General features: G+C 42.6%; 1 protein-coding gene across 5 annotated transcripts in view; it reads right to left on the bottom strand.

Annotated features, from left to right (window-relative positions):
- LOC121271948 (FERM domain-containing protein 6-like) overlaps nt 1-9,499 on the bottom strand; it is a 67,769-nt gene extending 58,270 nt beyond the window's left edge. For 2 of the 5 annotated variants that reach the window (XM_041178208.1, XM_041178230.1), the window contains exon 1: nt 8,812-9,034. Coding sequence is in view for 1 of the 5 variants with exons in the window: in XM_041178230.1 (XP_041034164.1) it covers nt 8,812-8,867 (56 nt within the window). In the remaining 4 variants the exon portion in view is untranslated. Of the gene's footprint in view, nt 1-8,248; nt 8,348-8,811; nt 9,035-9,362 lie in introns of those variants that run through there. The other 3 variants (XM_041178216.1, XM_041178224.1, XM_041178239.1) reach the window with 3 other exon arrangements.
- Between the last annotated feature and the right edge of the window lie 3,779 nt (nt 9,500-13,278).

The raw sequence follows: 13,278 nt of genomic DNA, 5'->3' as shown, positions 1-13,278 counted from the left end.
GGAACTGAATCTCAGCATGAGTTAGCTTCAGGCAAGGAAGATTGGAGAATGTGAACAGCCTTCGAGTCAAATTAGGTTACATACTGAGCTGCAATTCTTTCCTTTCCTCAGCATATAGAAACCAGAAAAAAACAGAAAGACAGCACTTTGGTATCCCGAATCAATAACAAGAAGTGTTCCCGACGAGCCTAAGCTATTACACCACTTAAAAGTAAAGTCAAAAATATCTGTGCTCTCCTAAAGAAATAGGCTTCTTAACTTCGGTTTAGCGACACAACTTGATTTAGGTGGAAAATCAGAATTTAAAAGCAGTCTTTAGTTTTTAAACAAAATTTGTAGTCTGGCAAACAAGAGTTTGTATTCTGCCATTTCATGTAATCTATACCTAAGCATATCATAGAATCAGACAACACAGACGGAGGCTATTTGGCCCATCATGCCTGGTATTTGAGAGAACTATCCAATTAGTCCTACACCTCTCCTATAGCCCTGTGAAGTTTTTCAAATGTATATCAAATTCCCTTTTGAAAGTTACTACTGAACTGACTTTCATCATTGTTTCAGGCAGCATATTCCAGATCTTAACAACTCTCTGCTTTAAGAAATGCTGTGCAACCACTCCCCCACCTCTGGTTCTTTTGCCAGTCACCTTAACTCTGTACTCTAGTTACCAACCCTTCTGCCACTGGAAACAGATTCTCCTTATTTATTCTATTCCAACCTCTTGTAATGTTTAAGCATGTCTGTAAATCTCCCCATAAAGCTTCACTGTTCTAAGGAGAACAATCCCAGTTTCTCTAATCTCTTCACATAACTAAAGTCCCTAAGCCCTGGATCCCTGATATATCCTCTGTACACTACCTGAAGGGTGATCCCAGAATTCGATATAATGCTGTACTTAGGAGTAACCTCAAAAGTGATAGACCAGATTAAACAGTTCCATTTGCTAAATTGCACAAGTGTTCCAGACTAACACGTCAGCAGTGCCACCAGGGACCAACTAACAAATCTGGGTATTCCTTTATCATTCAACATTGGATTACAGTATTAGGAATCTTAACAGGCCCGTGTTTCCCCCATATTGTAAATCAAGGAACTCCCCTTGTCTTCCCTATGTTTTCTCATTACACACTACAAATCAAACACTAATTAAATTGTTTAAAAACTCAGATGTAAACGCCAATAAAGATTCACCATCTAACTGTACTGTGAAATCAACACAAGCAGAGGCTGGCAAGAAAACTAACCACACGACAAACAGGCTTGCGTTGCACTCCAGCCACAAAGAATGGCTTTGTTACTGTTTGAGAATTTTTAATCAGACTAACAGGTTTCAGATATTCTTTTGATCACGGGCTGCAGAAAAATATGATTGCTATGTCATTGCTCGTCACTAAGTTGAGCATTACTGAAAAATCCTTAGACTCTTAAAATGCAACAAACACAACAGCAGAAAGCTAACTGCTAGCAAGAGCCAGCACATAAGTAAAGGTAGTAAAACCAGAAAATGCTGGAAATACTTAGCAGGTCTGGCAGTATCTGTGGAGAGAGAAACAGAGTTAACATTCCAGGCGATGATCCTTCATCAGTTCTGATTGATTTCGAGCATCTGCAGAACACAAGAGTTGGGAGGAGTAGGCCATTCAGCCCTGTGAGTCTGCTCTGCCATTTAATAAGATTATGGATGATCTGATTGTGGCCTCAACTCCACTTTCGTGTCTGCCCACCACCACCCCCATGACTCTTGAGTCCCTTGTCAGTCAAAAATCTAACTAACTCAGCCTTGAATATATTCAATGACCCAGCCTCCACTGCTGTCTGGGGAAGAGACTTCCACAGACTAATACTCCGAGGGAAAAAAATTCTCCTCATCTCTGTATTAAATGGGAAACCCCTAATTTTCAAACTGTGTACCCTAGTTCTAGTCTCTCCCACAAGGGGAAACATCCTCTGAGCATCCAAACTATCAAGTCCCTTCAAGATCTTATGTTTCAATAAGGTCACTTCCCAGTCTTCTAAATTCCAATGGATACTGGCCCAACCTGTCAAACCTTTCCTCATAAGATAATCTCTTCATCCCAGGAAGCATTCGGTTGTACCTTCTCTGAATTGCTTCTACTGCAGTTATATCCTTTCTTAAGAAAGGAGGCCAAAACTGTACACAGTACGACAGATGCGTACTGGCAATGTACAGCTGTGGCAACACTTCTCTACTTTTATACTCAATTCCCACGGCAATAAACAGCAACATTCCATTTGCCTTTCTAATCACTGGCTGCACCTGCATACCAACCATTTGTGATTCATGTACCAGGACACCCAGATCCCTCTGTACCGTAGAGTTCTGCAGTCTCTCTGCATTCAGATAACACACTGCTTTTCTATTCTTCCCTGCCAAAGTGAACACATTCACTTTTTCCCACATTATACTCCATCTGACAAAGTTTTGTCCACTCACTTAACCTTTCTAAATCCCTTTATGAATTCTTATGCCCTCTTCACAACTTACTTTCCTACATATCTTTGTGTCATCAACAAATTTAGCAACCATACATTTGGCCCCTTCATCCAAGTCATTTATGTAAATTATAAGTTTTTGAGCACTGATCTCTGTGACTCTCCATTCGTCACATCTTGCCAACCCAAAGATGACCCATTTATCCCTACTCTCTTACTTCTAGTTAGCCAACCAATCTCCAATCCATGCTAATATGTTAGCCCTACAGCGTGTGCTCTTATTTTGTGCAGAAGCCTTTGATGTGACACCTTGTCAAATGTCTTTTAAAAATCTAAGTACACCACATCTACAGGTTCCCTTTTATCCACAATATTTGTTGCTTCCTCAAAGAACACTAATAAATTAGTCAAGCACAATTTCCCTTTCACAAAACCATGTTGACTCTGCCTGATTGTATTATGATCTGCTAAATGCCCTGCTATTACCTCTTTAATAATGGATTCTACCATTTTCCCTATAACAAATGTTAGGCTAACTGGCCTAGAGTTTCCTGTTTTCTGTCTCCCCTTCTTGATTAAAGTTGTTGCAATAACAATTTTCCAACCTACTGGGACCTTTCCAGAACTTAAGGAATTTTGGAAGGCCACAACCAATACATCTATTATTCCTGCAGCCACTTCTTCTGAGACCCTGGGATCGGGTCTAGGGGACTTGTCAGCCTTTCGTTCTAATAGTTTTCCCTTTATCCCTACTCTCCAACCAATATCCAGCTCATGTTTTAAGGGGTTGGGAATGGTGAAGCCTGCTGGAGTTGGCCACATGCTGGGACGAAAAAATTTGATAAGAACTGGGGACGAACATTTTCAAGTATTCAGTACTGGGAAGCTAGAGGATGGGAAACTTCTGCAAGCAGGCAGCAGTTTTTCAGATAGGATTGCGGGGAGAGGAGGAAGTTGCAAGGGGATTTAAAGTGTCAATCAGGTTCTGGAATCTGTTGGGTAGAGGAAAGGGAGCTAAGGATTGTACACAATGTAGTCGGCAACTGGGAATCTGCCAAGGGTGGGGGTTGGGTAGATTAGGTGGGGTGCAGGGGAGGGAAAGAGGGTTAAACATTTTAAAGAATAGGCTGAGATGAACTGCAGTGTTTCAGAAGAACCGGTAGCTGAGAATTTTGAGAGGGCGGCACCAGGAAAGCCAGAGGACCCAAGGCTTTGGGCATGAATATGAACGGGCCCAGAAAAGCAGACTGAAGGAGAAAGAAACTAAACTAACTAACCAAGCAGATAGGCAGGCAGCCAAAAGAGAGTCAGCCGTTCAGTGATGCGATAGAGAGCCTGTATGGTGCCATAAGATCGGGGCTGCAGGAAACTGTGCAATGACAGACGAGTGTGTACACAGGGAATGGCGTTTGTCAATGCTGGCATTAGGAAATATTAATCAAAAAACACAACACAAAAAGTCGTTCTGGAAGCGCATGTACCTTTAATAGCAGATGATGTAAAAATGACGAAACCAGGCACAGCGTTACTAGCTTGCTTGTGGCTAATAAGAAAATTATGAATACTGGCTATCTGAAATAAATACATAAAATGCTATAAAAAAACACAGCCGATCAGTCAGTACCTGGAAATAAATCCTGTTGAGACAAAAGGCATGGTCCAAAACCTTAATATGCCTTTTCTCCCCACAAGTGCTGAAGGACCTGTAACTCATGTTCTGCATCCTCTACTTTTATTTCTGCTTGTGTTTGACATGTTCAATAGTTTCAGTAACAATTTTAAAAGCACAATCCTGCTCAGCTTCAGTATTACCAGAAGAAATCACCAATAATAATTTTACCTCAAATGTCACATTACACCAAAGTAAATCAGGATCCAGCATGTGAGAAATTAAAGTGCCAGTGTGACGCCAGTACATCCCAGTGATTGGCTGGTCGAATCAAACAACATGTTTTTTTGGTTGTTTGTAATAGGCAGAGTATAGACGGTACTCAACCATCCTGCGCTTGCAAAACCCAAAACAAAACATCTACTGTTAGATGTGATTCTACATTTGGGCAGCACTTGCTGAACAATCCTGAGTGTGCTAATAGCGACACTAACAACCAATTTAAGATAATCACAAAAACAAAAAAAAAAAAAAAAAACTGCGGATGCTGGAAATCCAAAACAAAAACAGAATTACCTGGAAAAACTCAGCAGGTCTGGCAGCATCGGCGGAGAAGAAAAGAGTTGACGTTTCGAGTCCTCATGACCCTTCGACAGAACTAGTTCTGTCGAAGGGTCATGAGGACTCGAAACGTCAACTCTTTTCTTCTCCGCCGATGCTGCCAGACCTGCTGAGTTTTTCCAGGTAATTCTGTTTTTGTTTAAGATAATCAGTTGAGCTTGAAATGTGGCTCATTTATGCTTACTAGAAGTGGCATACATTCATATGCAGGAACCCTTTGCAAATGAAAGTAATATATTCAAGCCTTCCACCTTTTCTGAATTACCCAGGATCTTAGAGAGCCTATAATTCCCCATGGCTTTCTCCATGGCAACATCTCGGCCAATCAAAGTCGACTTGCCAACCAATCAGCACCTTTTCTCCTGTCCTATAAATTTTTGTGATTGTTTGAAATTTGACATTCTTGTGTTCATCCTAATGAGTGCAAGATGAAAAGCTTCAGCAACATGCCTCTCCTTTCAGCAATATTCAAGAAATTATAGTGTACTCATCAGCATCTCAGTTTACGAGATTTGTAACTTCACCATCAGGGCCATATATAAGGTAACATGCAGAGTATTGCCTTATATCTCTAACCTCTGATCTTTGCCCCAGCAACCTGAGTCAAGAAGGCATGTTAATGTCAGGAGCACAAAGCTTACATTACTGATATCAATAACCATCATACAAACATGATGATTTTAAAAGAGAAAGCATGGGTAACTTGTCCCACTACCACCTTTGCATTTACCAGAATGTTAGCAGTAGGATTTCAGTAGAGCATCTGAAATCGGACATATCACACTTCTGCTTTTATTTTGTTTTAAGCTTGGTAAACTTCATATTAGTGGATGGTTTTGAAATGTCTATTTGATTCAGAGGGACGGGGAGAAAGGGGTGCAAGACACACATCAGTAAAATTCGTAAGTTTATCCTGCCAGAATGTTGTATCTGGGGGCAAGAATACCACGAATACCGCGGCACTATATAAAGGCAAGTTTCTCTTCTTTTTTAAAGACCCCTATCATTACTACTGTAATTTACTTTTCCAACTAAAGTGGTCTCAGTTTTTCAAGTGAAAACATTTCTTGGGATAAGAGTTGATAGATGTGGGTTTCTTTCCAATATCTTTTCCAACGATCCATTCTGCATGTCCAAGCCTAAACAGTGTTAATGGGTCTTTGACTAAAGCAGCAGAAGGGGTGAATCATAACCAAGCTTCATCCTGTCCTCACACAATGCATAAACACTGTGGCTACAAGAGCAAGTCTAAGGCTGGGAATTCTGTGGACAGTAACTCACCTCCTGACTCCCCAAAGCCTATCCACCATCCACAAGGCACAAGACAGAAGTGTGATGGGATACTCCCCACTTGCCTAGATGAGTGCAGCTCCAACAACTCTTAAGAAGCTCAACACCATCCAGGACAAAGCAGCCTGCCTATTTGACACCCCATCCACCAACTCCATACACAGTGGCAGCAGTGTGATTCATCTACAGGATGCACTGCAGCAATTCACCAAAGCTCCTTTGACAGCACCTTCCAAACCCATGACCTCTACCACCTAAAAGGACATGGGCAGCAGACACAGGGGAACACCACCTGACTGCAAGTTTCCCTCCAAGTCACACGCCATCCTGACTTGGAAATATACCGCCTTCCTTCACTGTTGCTGGGTTAAAATCCTGGAACTCACTCCCTTACAGCACTGTGAGTGTACCTACACTACATGGACTGCAGCGTTTCAAGAAGGCAGTTTACCACCACCTTCTCAAGGGCAATTAGGGATGGGCAATTAAAATGCTGGCTTAGCCAGCGACACCCACATCCCGTGAAAGAATAAAGAAAAAAAATGCTACTGGTACCAAGCAGACACCAAATCAGAAAGTATATGTGGTAAACTTGAACTCATCCGAAACTCTGCTGCCTATATACCAACTTACACAAAATCCCATCCACCCATCGTTTCTGTGCTCACTGACCTACAATAACCAATCCCTCAAATTCAAAATTTGCACTCTGGTGTGGAAACCCCTCCACGGATTCACTCCTCCCCAAGTCTTGTAACCTCCTCAAGACCTACAGCCCTCCAAGAATTCTGCATTCCTCCCAGTTTCAGCCTCTGGTCCATCTCACACTTGCTTTACCCCATCATTAGCGACTGTACCTTCAGATGTCTAGGCCCTAAATTCTGGGTTACCCTCTCTTAATCTTTCCACCTCTCTCCTCCTTTAAGGCACTATTTAAAACTTTCACCAAGCATTTGGTCACCCATCCCACTTTCTCCTTATTTGGCTCTGCATAATTTTTTTTGTCTGATTGCACTCTTGTAAAGCATCTTGAGACGTTTTACTGTCTTAAAGGTGCTATATAAATGCATATTATTGTTGTTTGAATATTTCTTGCTCCTCTACCACCAGATTAGAAATAGACCATTGAATATGGAGCTTGCCAACCTTCCCACAAGTTATTCTTCCAGATGCAACACTTTATACTGGGTGCCTCATATTTTTTTGAAACTGTACCATGTGGGTGGTTGTGTCTGGGGACACATCTAAGGACATTATTTTTAAAGACATACATGAAACATTCTACAAATTTATTTAAATTAAAAAAAGAAAATTTTAAGCAGAGTGAACATTTCAATGACCAGCTCTTTACCTTGTCGAACATACATAGGACGAGAAACAATCTACATACAAGTCAGCGTTACAAAAAAAAAGACCCTTTCCCTGTTTAAAAAGGCGCAGGGCTTCTTGGTGGAAAAAGTCGTGAAAGCGACGTTACTTCGCCGGAGTGCGGTTTACGCTCGGCAACGAAATTTGCGGCCGAGTAACGCCGGCGGATCTGGGCTCACTCAGGGTATTTCCCAGCCTATGTCAACCAATGACGTATCGCTATGCGATTGAAGCTGTTCAAACAATCGAGCCTCAATATTTGCACACGCCCACTAAACCTTTCAAAGCGCACGATGTTTGAGTGGAGCATTGTGTCAGTGACTTGCCTTAGCAAACTCGTTCCCTGTCCCGGGGCAAATTAAGTTCTCATGTGGCAAAAGACAAACATCAGAGGCTTCGCCCCAACAGCAACAAACCTTAAGCCTAAAAGTAGTCAATCTATCTCTCCATCTCAAATAGGGTAGAAAGATCATTTTGAAATAACTTCAGATGAAGTCTAACCTACGTGAATCCAAGTTGAAGCGACTGCCGTTAGTGCTTTTTCTTTCTCTTTCGTACATGAGACAGATTGTTTCAATAGCCGAAACTTCTCCCCCAATCCTGGTACTATTTTTGTCAAATGATAATTAACGGTCCAAAATAGTCGTTCAACGATTTAGTCCCTCGGTTACTAGAGATTATTTTGCTATTAAGGAGATGGATGTTTCTATAGTGTGAGGAAATGTTCATCACTATGAAGGTTTTTTTTTAAAGAGATTTTTTTTTAGGTCTCTTTTTTTCTAGAGTTTGAATCGCTGGAAAGTAGGCTGCGTTCTATCGGATAAAATGGATCATTTACCAAAATAACAAAGGCCTGCAGCGACTAAACTGTTCAATTATACAGGGTGACTATCGACAACATACCGAGTGACGGAGGACGCGTCAGGAGACGTGTACCTCACCGTAACTATCCTCCCTTTTTGGCAGCTCAGGAAGAAAGATGAACAAGCTCGCAAATGGAATTTACAGTTCCCTTCGACACCCAGACAGATTCCTCACCGCCCGCCTCCTTGCATCGTTCGCATGCTGTTCTTTATATATATATATATATATATATATATATAAATATTCAGAGAACGCCTACAAACTAAGACACTCCAAACAATATTGATCACCACCCGTGAATCACGACCCCGGGACTCTTCCCAAAATCAAAAAGCCAACCGGCAGTTAAACACTGAGGGGATACGACGCCAAGTTCATCGTAGTGGAACCTGCCAAGTCGTCTGCTCCATGGAAGCTTCAGTCTGTTTACATGCATGATTGAAATGAAAAAGGAGCCTTTCAGAACGTACATTAAATAGCAACTTTTCTTTTGTTACGGTGGCAGCCAATCATTGATACATATCAACCCCGTGCGCTCCCGAAAAGCATAACATTTTTTTAAAAATTAAAACAACGCTTAAACTATAATAATTGAGACTCACTGCATATTGCTAGCAGAATACGTGGATCGAGGGGCGAGTCCGGACCCTTGGAGCATGCCTGTGCTAAACTCCAGATCTAAAGCGAGCTCAGGCAGGCAACAGGTTTGACATGCACAGAGCGCCTGGCCACTGCCGACTCCACCACTCTCCAAACAGGGGAGACACTCGCCTCTCGCACCCCGGCAGCTCCGGAGGAGATGAAGCTAAGACCGTTCGCTGCCCGCGTCGTCCCCCACCCCCCTCTCGTTCCCAATCGCCGAGGCTTCCTCGTCACCTCCAGTTAAGTATGGGTGATGATCACCACCCCACCCCCTCCCGTCCACGGGCGGCAGTGACAACTGTCTCCCCTGTTTGGAGGGGACAAGTGCGCGGGCTCTCTCTCAGGGGTAAGCGTGTTGAGTCACGGAGTAAACACTTTAGCTGCTTGTGAATGAACTGCAGCGATGTCAGTCTCTGGATCTGAGCGCCTTTACAAACGTAAACAGGCGAGACATTTACACACACACACACACATATGCACCGATTAAAGATCATAAAGCTTGTTAACTCACAGAAATGGCTGCAAATTAAAGAACCTCCCCCGACAACTCACCCTGAGCGGGTTTCCTGACACAAGGTTTTTCCGGGTAATTCTGTTTTTGTTTTCCTGACACAATGTTGCCCCGGGCTTCAATGTTGCAACATTATCAGTGAACGGGACGCTAAAGGTGAGCCTTCCGTGGGCGCGCACAGGCTGGGTGGTCGCGAGCGCGCTTTTACAGCGGGCGCGTTCGCGATGCACGTGCTCGCATGGGGCGGTGGTGGTGCTGTTGGGTGGGGTGACCCACTGCTCTCTCTCTCTCTTTCTCTCCCTCTCTCTCACACACACACACACACACCATGAGACAAGGGCAGAACGCCTCATTGTTCTCAACATCCTGCACGGATAACCAACAATTTAAAAAAAAACAACTTAGGAACCCCCCCACCCCTGCTCGATTCCCCTTGAGCTGATCATCTTCAAGATGAAGGATTAAGCTGTGAGGTGGATTTTGCAGTTGAAAGTGAGCTTGTATTCTTAACCCCAACCCTCCTCAGTTCCTATGGGGGGGGAGTTGGGGGTTGGGGGTCGGTGTCCCATAGGGGACAGCAAACCTCTGTGAGTGCCTCTCAAATAGGATTTGAAAGGGAACAGTAGGTGGACACGTAAGTTTGCCAAATGGCACAACGTGTGGGGGTGTCTAGAACATCACGAGGGCTGGCAAGCCCTCAAAGTATGCCCTTTCACCGCAGTGGAGGCAAAAAAACAACATTAATTAGCTGATGGAGATGCTCTGCCTTCTGTCATGACAGCTGCTAGAAGTTGGAGTTTTGGGTTTGAGAAGCATTTCTAAGGCTTAGTGCCTGGATTAAATCAAAGAGGGACACAAATGCTGCCTCTCCAGCCGGTCGTGGCAAAATGGGTGTTCGTGCCAGGAAAATGATGCCAAGAGGTTCACAGGCTGGGCTTGTGCTGCTCACTGACAAGAAAGAACATGCGGTGGGCGCACACACTGTTCACAGCGTCAAAACATTGGCCTGGTGAGAACTGATAGCCATCGCCCTTGGGCAGAAGATACACTGGCTCATTTTATTCCGAGATAATAATGTACCTAAGAATGGAATTGATCATCCGCCGTATACTCTACAATCCATGAATCACTGCTGTTACCAGGTTGTCCAACGGTTTCAGCTCAGACCCTTTCCTTACATCATAAGCTTACGAGCCGATGGGCAAACTGAGAAGTGTTTGTTATCCAGTTAAGTGGCAGGAAGCTTACCAGCACTTAGCCCTGCGTTGTTTTACCCAATTAAATCCTTACAGTACTTTTGCTTTAGGGTCCCTGCTTGCACCAAAGTTCCTTTCACCTTGTCAAAGTGGAATGTTCCCCTACTGGCAGAGTGCGTGCACTTCATATCAGATAACTGAAACTGCTTATGCAGGCTAGTTTAGTTTGCAGAGTCTTACACTGTGCATGCTTGAGGTAGATTTTTCTGTGTCTTTGCACCCAGAGCTCATAAACCCAGAGTTCATAATTCATAAACCAAATCCCTGGCATAAGTGATCAGGCAAACCCAACGTTTAGGTATTGCCGTGTTACTCAAGTGTATCTTTTTACTCTTTCATGGGTTGTGGGCATCACTGGCAAGGCCAGCATTTGCTGCCGTAATTGCCTTTTGAACTGAGTGGTTTGCTGGGCCATTTCAGAGGGCATTTAAGAGTCAACCACATTGCTGTGGATCTAGAGTCACATGTAGGCCAGACCAGGTAAGGACAGCAGATTTCCTTCTCTAAAGGGCATTAGTGAACCAGCTGGGGTTTTTTTTTGTAAAAAATCGGTGATAGTTGTCGTGGTCGCCATTACTGATGTTGCCTTTATATTTCAGATTAATTAATTGAATTTAAATTCTACCAGCCGCCATGGTGGGATTTGAACCCATGTCCCTTCAGCATTAGCCTGGGCTGCTAGATTACTAGCCCAGTGACATTGCTCACAGCATCTCCATCCCCACTACTATACCTGCATTTCCTCATTGTTTTATGTCTATCAATCCCTGCTCCCATTTGCACCTCGGTTTATCATATTGGCACCATCCCCTGAATGAAGAGTTTCCCGCGATTACACTGATTCAAAACAGGTATAAAATTAAGCCCGAGAATTTTTGGTGCAGTAGGAAGACAGAGTCAATTTTCTGATGTTTTATTGTGTTTTTTCCCCCCCTCACTGAACCGTATTTTCTGTTTTTTTATGACATCAGTAAAAGTCACATTAAAAATGGGAAAGCTTCCACGATTGCTTGGGTACAGTCAGCAATTCCAGTGTAAATTGGGCCATTTTGAAAAGTGTTACCCTCTCCCTGAGTTTTCAATCAAAACACCCGCCTTATAAACTATTAGCTACTCATTCAATGATAAGAATGTGGAACTCAACCACATGGAGTAGCTGAGCCAAGTAGTATGAATGCCTTTAAGGGGAAGCATATGAGGGAAAAGGGAATTGAGGTTTACTGGGATAGATTCAGATATAGAAGGATCACGAAATATTACATTTGCCATAACCAATGCTATGAGTTTTAAAATAAATCACTTTAAATAATATTCCTTAATATATTTAAGAATGGTAACTTGGAAAAATTTGATGACTACAGCTGAGCTGAAAATTGGTTTGCCACAAAACATAAGCATTTTGTACCATAGGGTCAATCCAACACCTATAAGTAACTTTAAATGACTTTTAGAGAAAATGCAAAACTATCATTTAGTTAGCTTGTAGTAGTCAGTACCTTGATAGGTTTGAAAAAAATCACTCAAGACTTGTCAAAAAGTACCTGTTGGTGTCCATGCGTGCAAAAAATACAGCTTAATCTTTGGAACTGCCTCACAATTGTTTGTGCGATTAGTGCAAACTGTTTGCTAATGAGATTAGCAGTAAATTTATGCACAGAATGACATTGGCAAATGAGCACACAAATAGGCATAATTTCAAGTGAACTTCCCAATTATGACCCCTCAAATAATTCTGTATCTGTATCGGTAATTCCACTGACCAGAAAGCACACAATTAAGTTTGTTTTTTTTACCCTTAGTTACAAGTAAACATGTGATTCCTCCTCAGACCATGCCCCAAGAGGACATAGGTGATCATGGGCATCCATCAGATTGGTCCATGATTATGCTTGGGCAAAATTACTGCCCATTGCCTTCTGTAGTATAGCTGACCAGGAAACTCTCCCACTCTTACTGCCTGCCATCAGGCATATTGGAAGGATTTACAGGTTGATCATCCAACTGTTTGACCATGTCATGAACGCATTTTCCATGGCTTGAAGTGGGATTTGAACCTGGCACTTCTGACCCAGAGATAATGACTCTACCCACTGTGCTACATGGCCTCCTAGCACGGGGTGACATCTTAATTTGAATTGTTCGCTATACTGCCTGAGCTATAAAGACTTTTGAATGTTATTTTCCTGTGGAAAAAACAAAATGGGATAATGGGTTGGGCACTTTATGATTATCTTAACATTCCATTAAATTAATCTTGTCAGTCATCTCTAAGTAGACTGACGACATTGCATGACTCGGATTTCCAGAGACATTTAGTGACTGCTGGAGTCACATTATCAAATGATTATCAATAAAATGTAATTGACTTGGATATAATATTAGAATGTGAAGGTGATACTAAGATATCCGCTATCTACAGGTCTGGGTGAAACTGAAGGGAATTTAAGTAGAGCCTTCAATCCAATTTCACCTCTATTAAAAGAACCAGCAATGATTCAACTATGACCACATTCATTCTAAGTAGGTAAGGTAGTCAACTGCTATTGAATCATGGAGTTTTACAGCGAGATGAATATGGTATGTTGCTGAGAAAAGTTCAACGTAGGAACAGGTGTAGTTTATTCAGCCTCTCAGGCCAATTCTGCCACCGTTCAAACAGA

The sequence above is a fragment of the Carcharodon carcharias genome, chromosome 2 (genome assembly GCF_017639515.1).
Source record: "Carcharodon carcharias isolate sCarCar2 chromosome 2, sCarCar2.pri, whole genome shotgun sequence".
Lineage (NCBI taxonomy): Eukaryota > Metazoa > Chordata > Chondrichthyes > Lamniformes > Lamnidae > Carcharodon > Carcharodon carcharias.
This window is presented reverse-complemented; position numbering and strand designations above follow the sequence as displayed.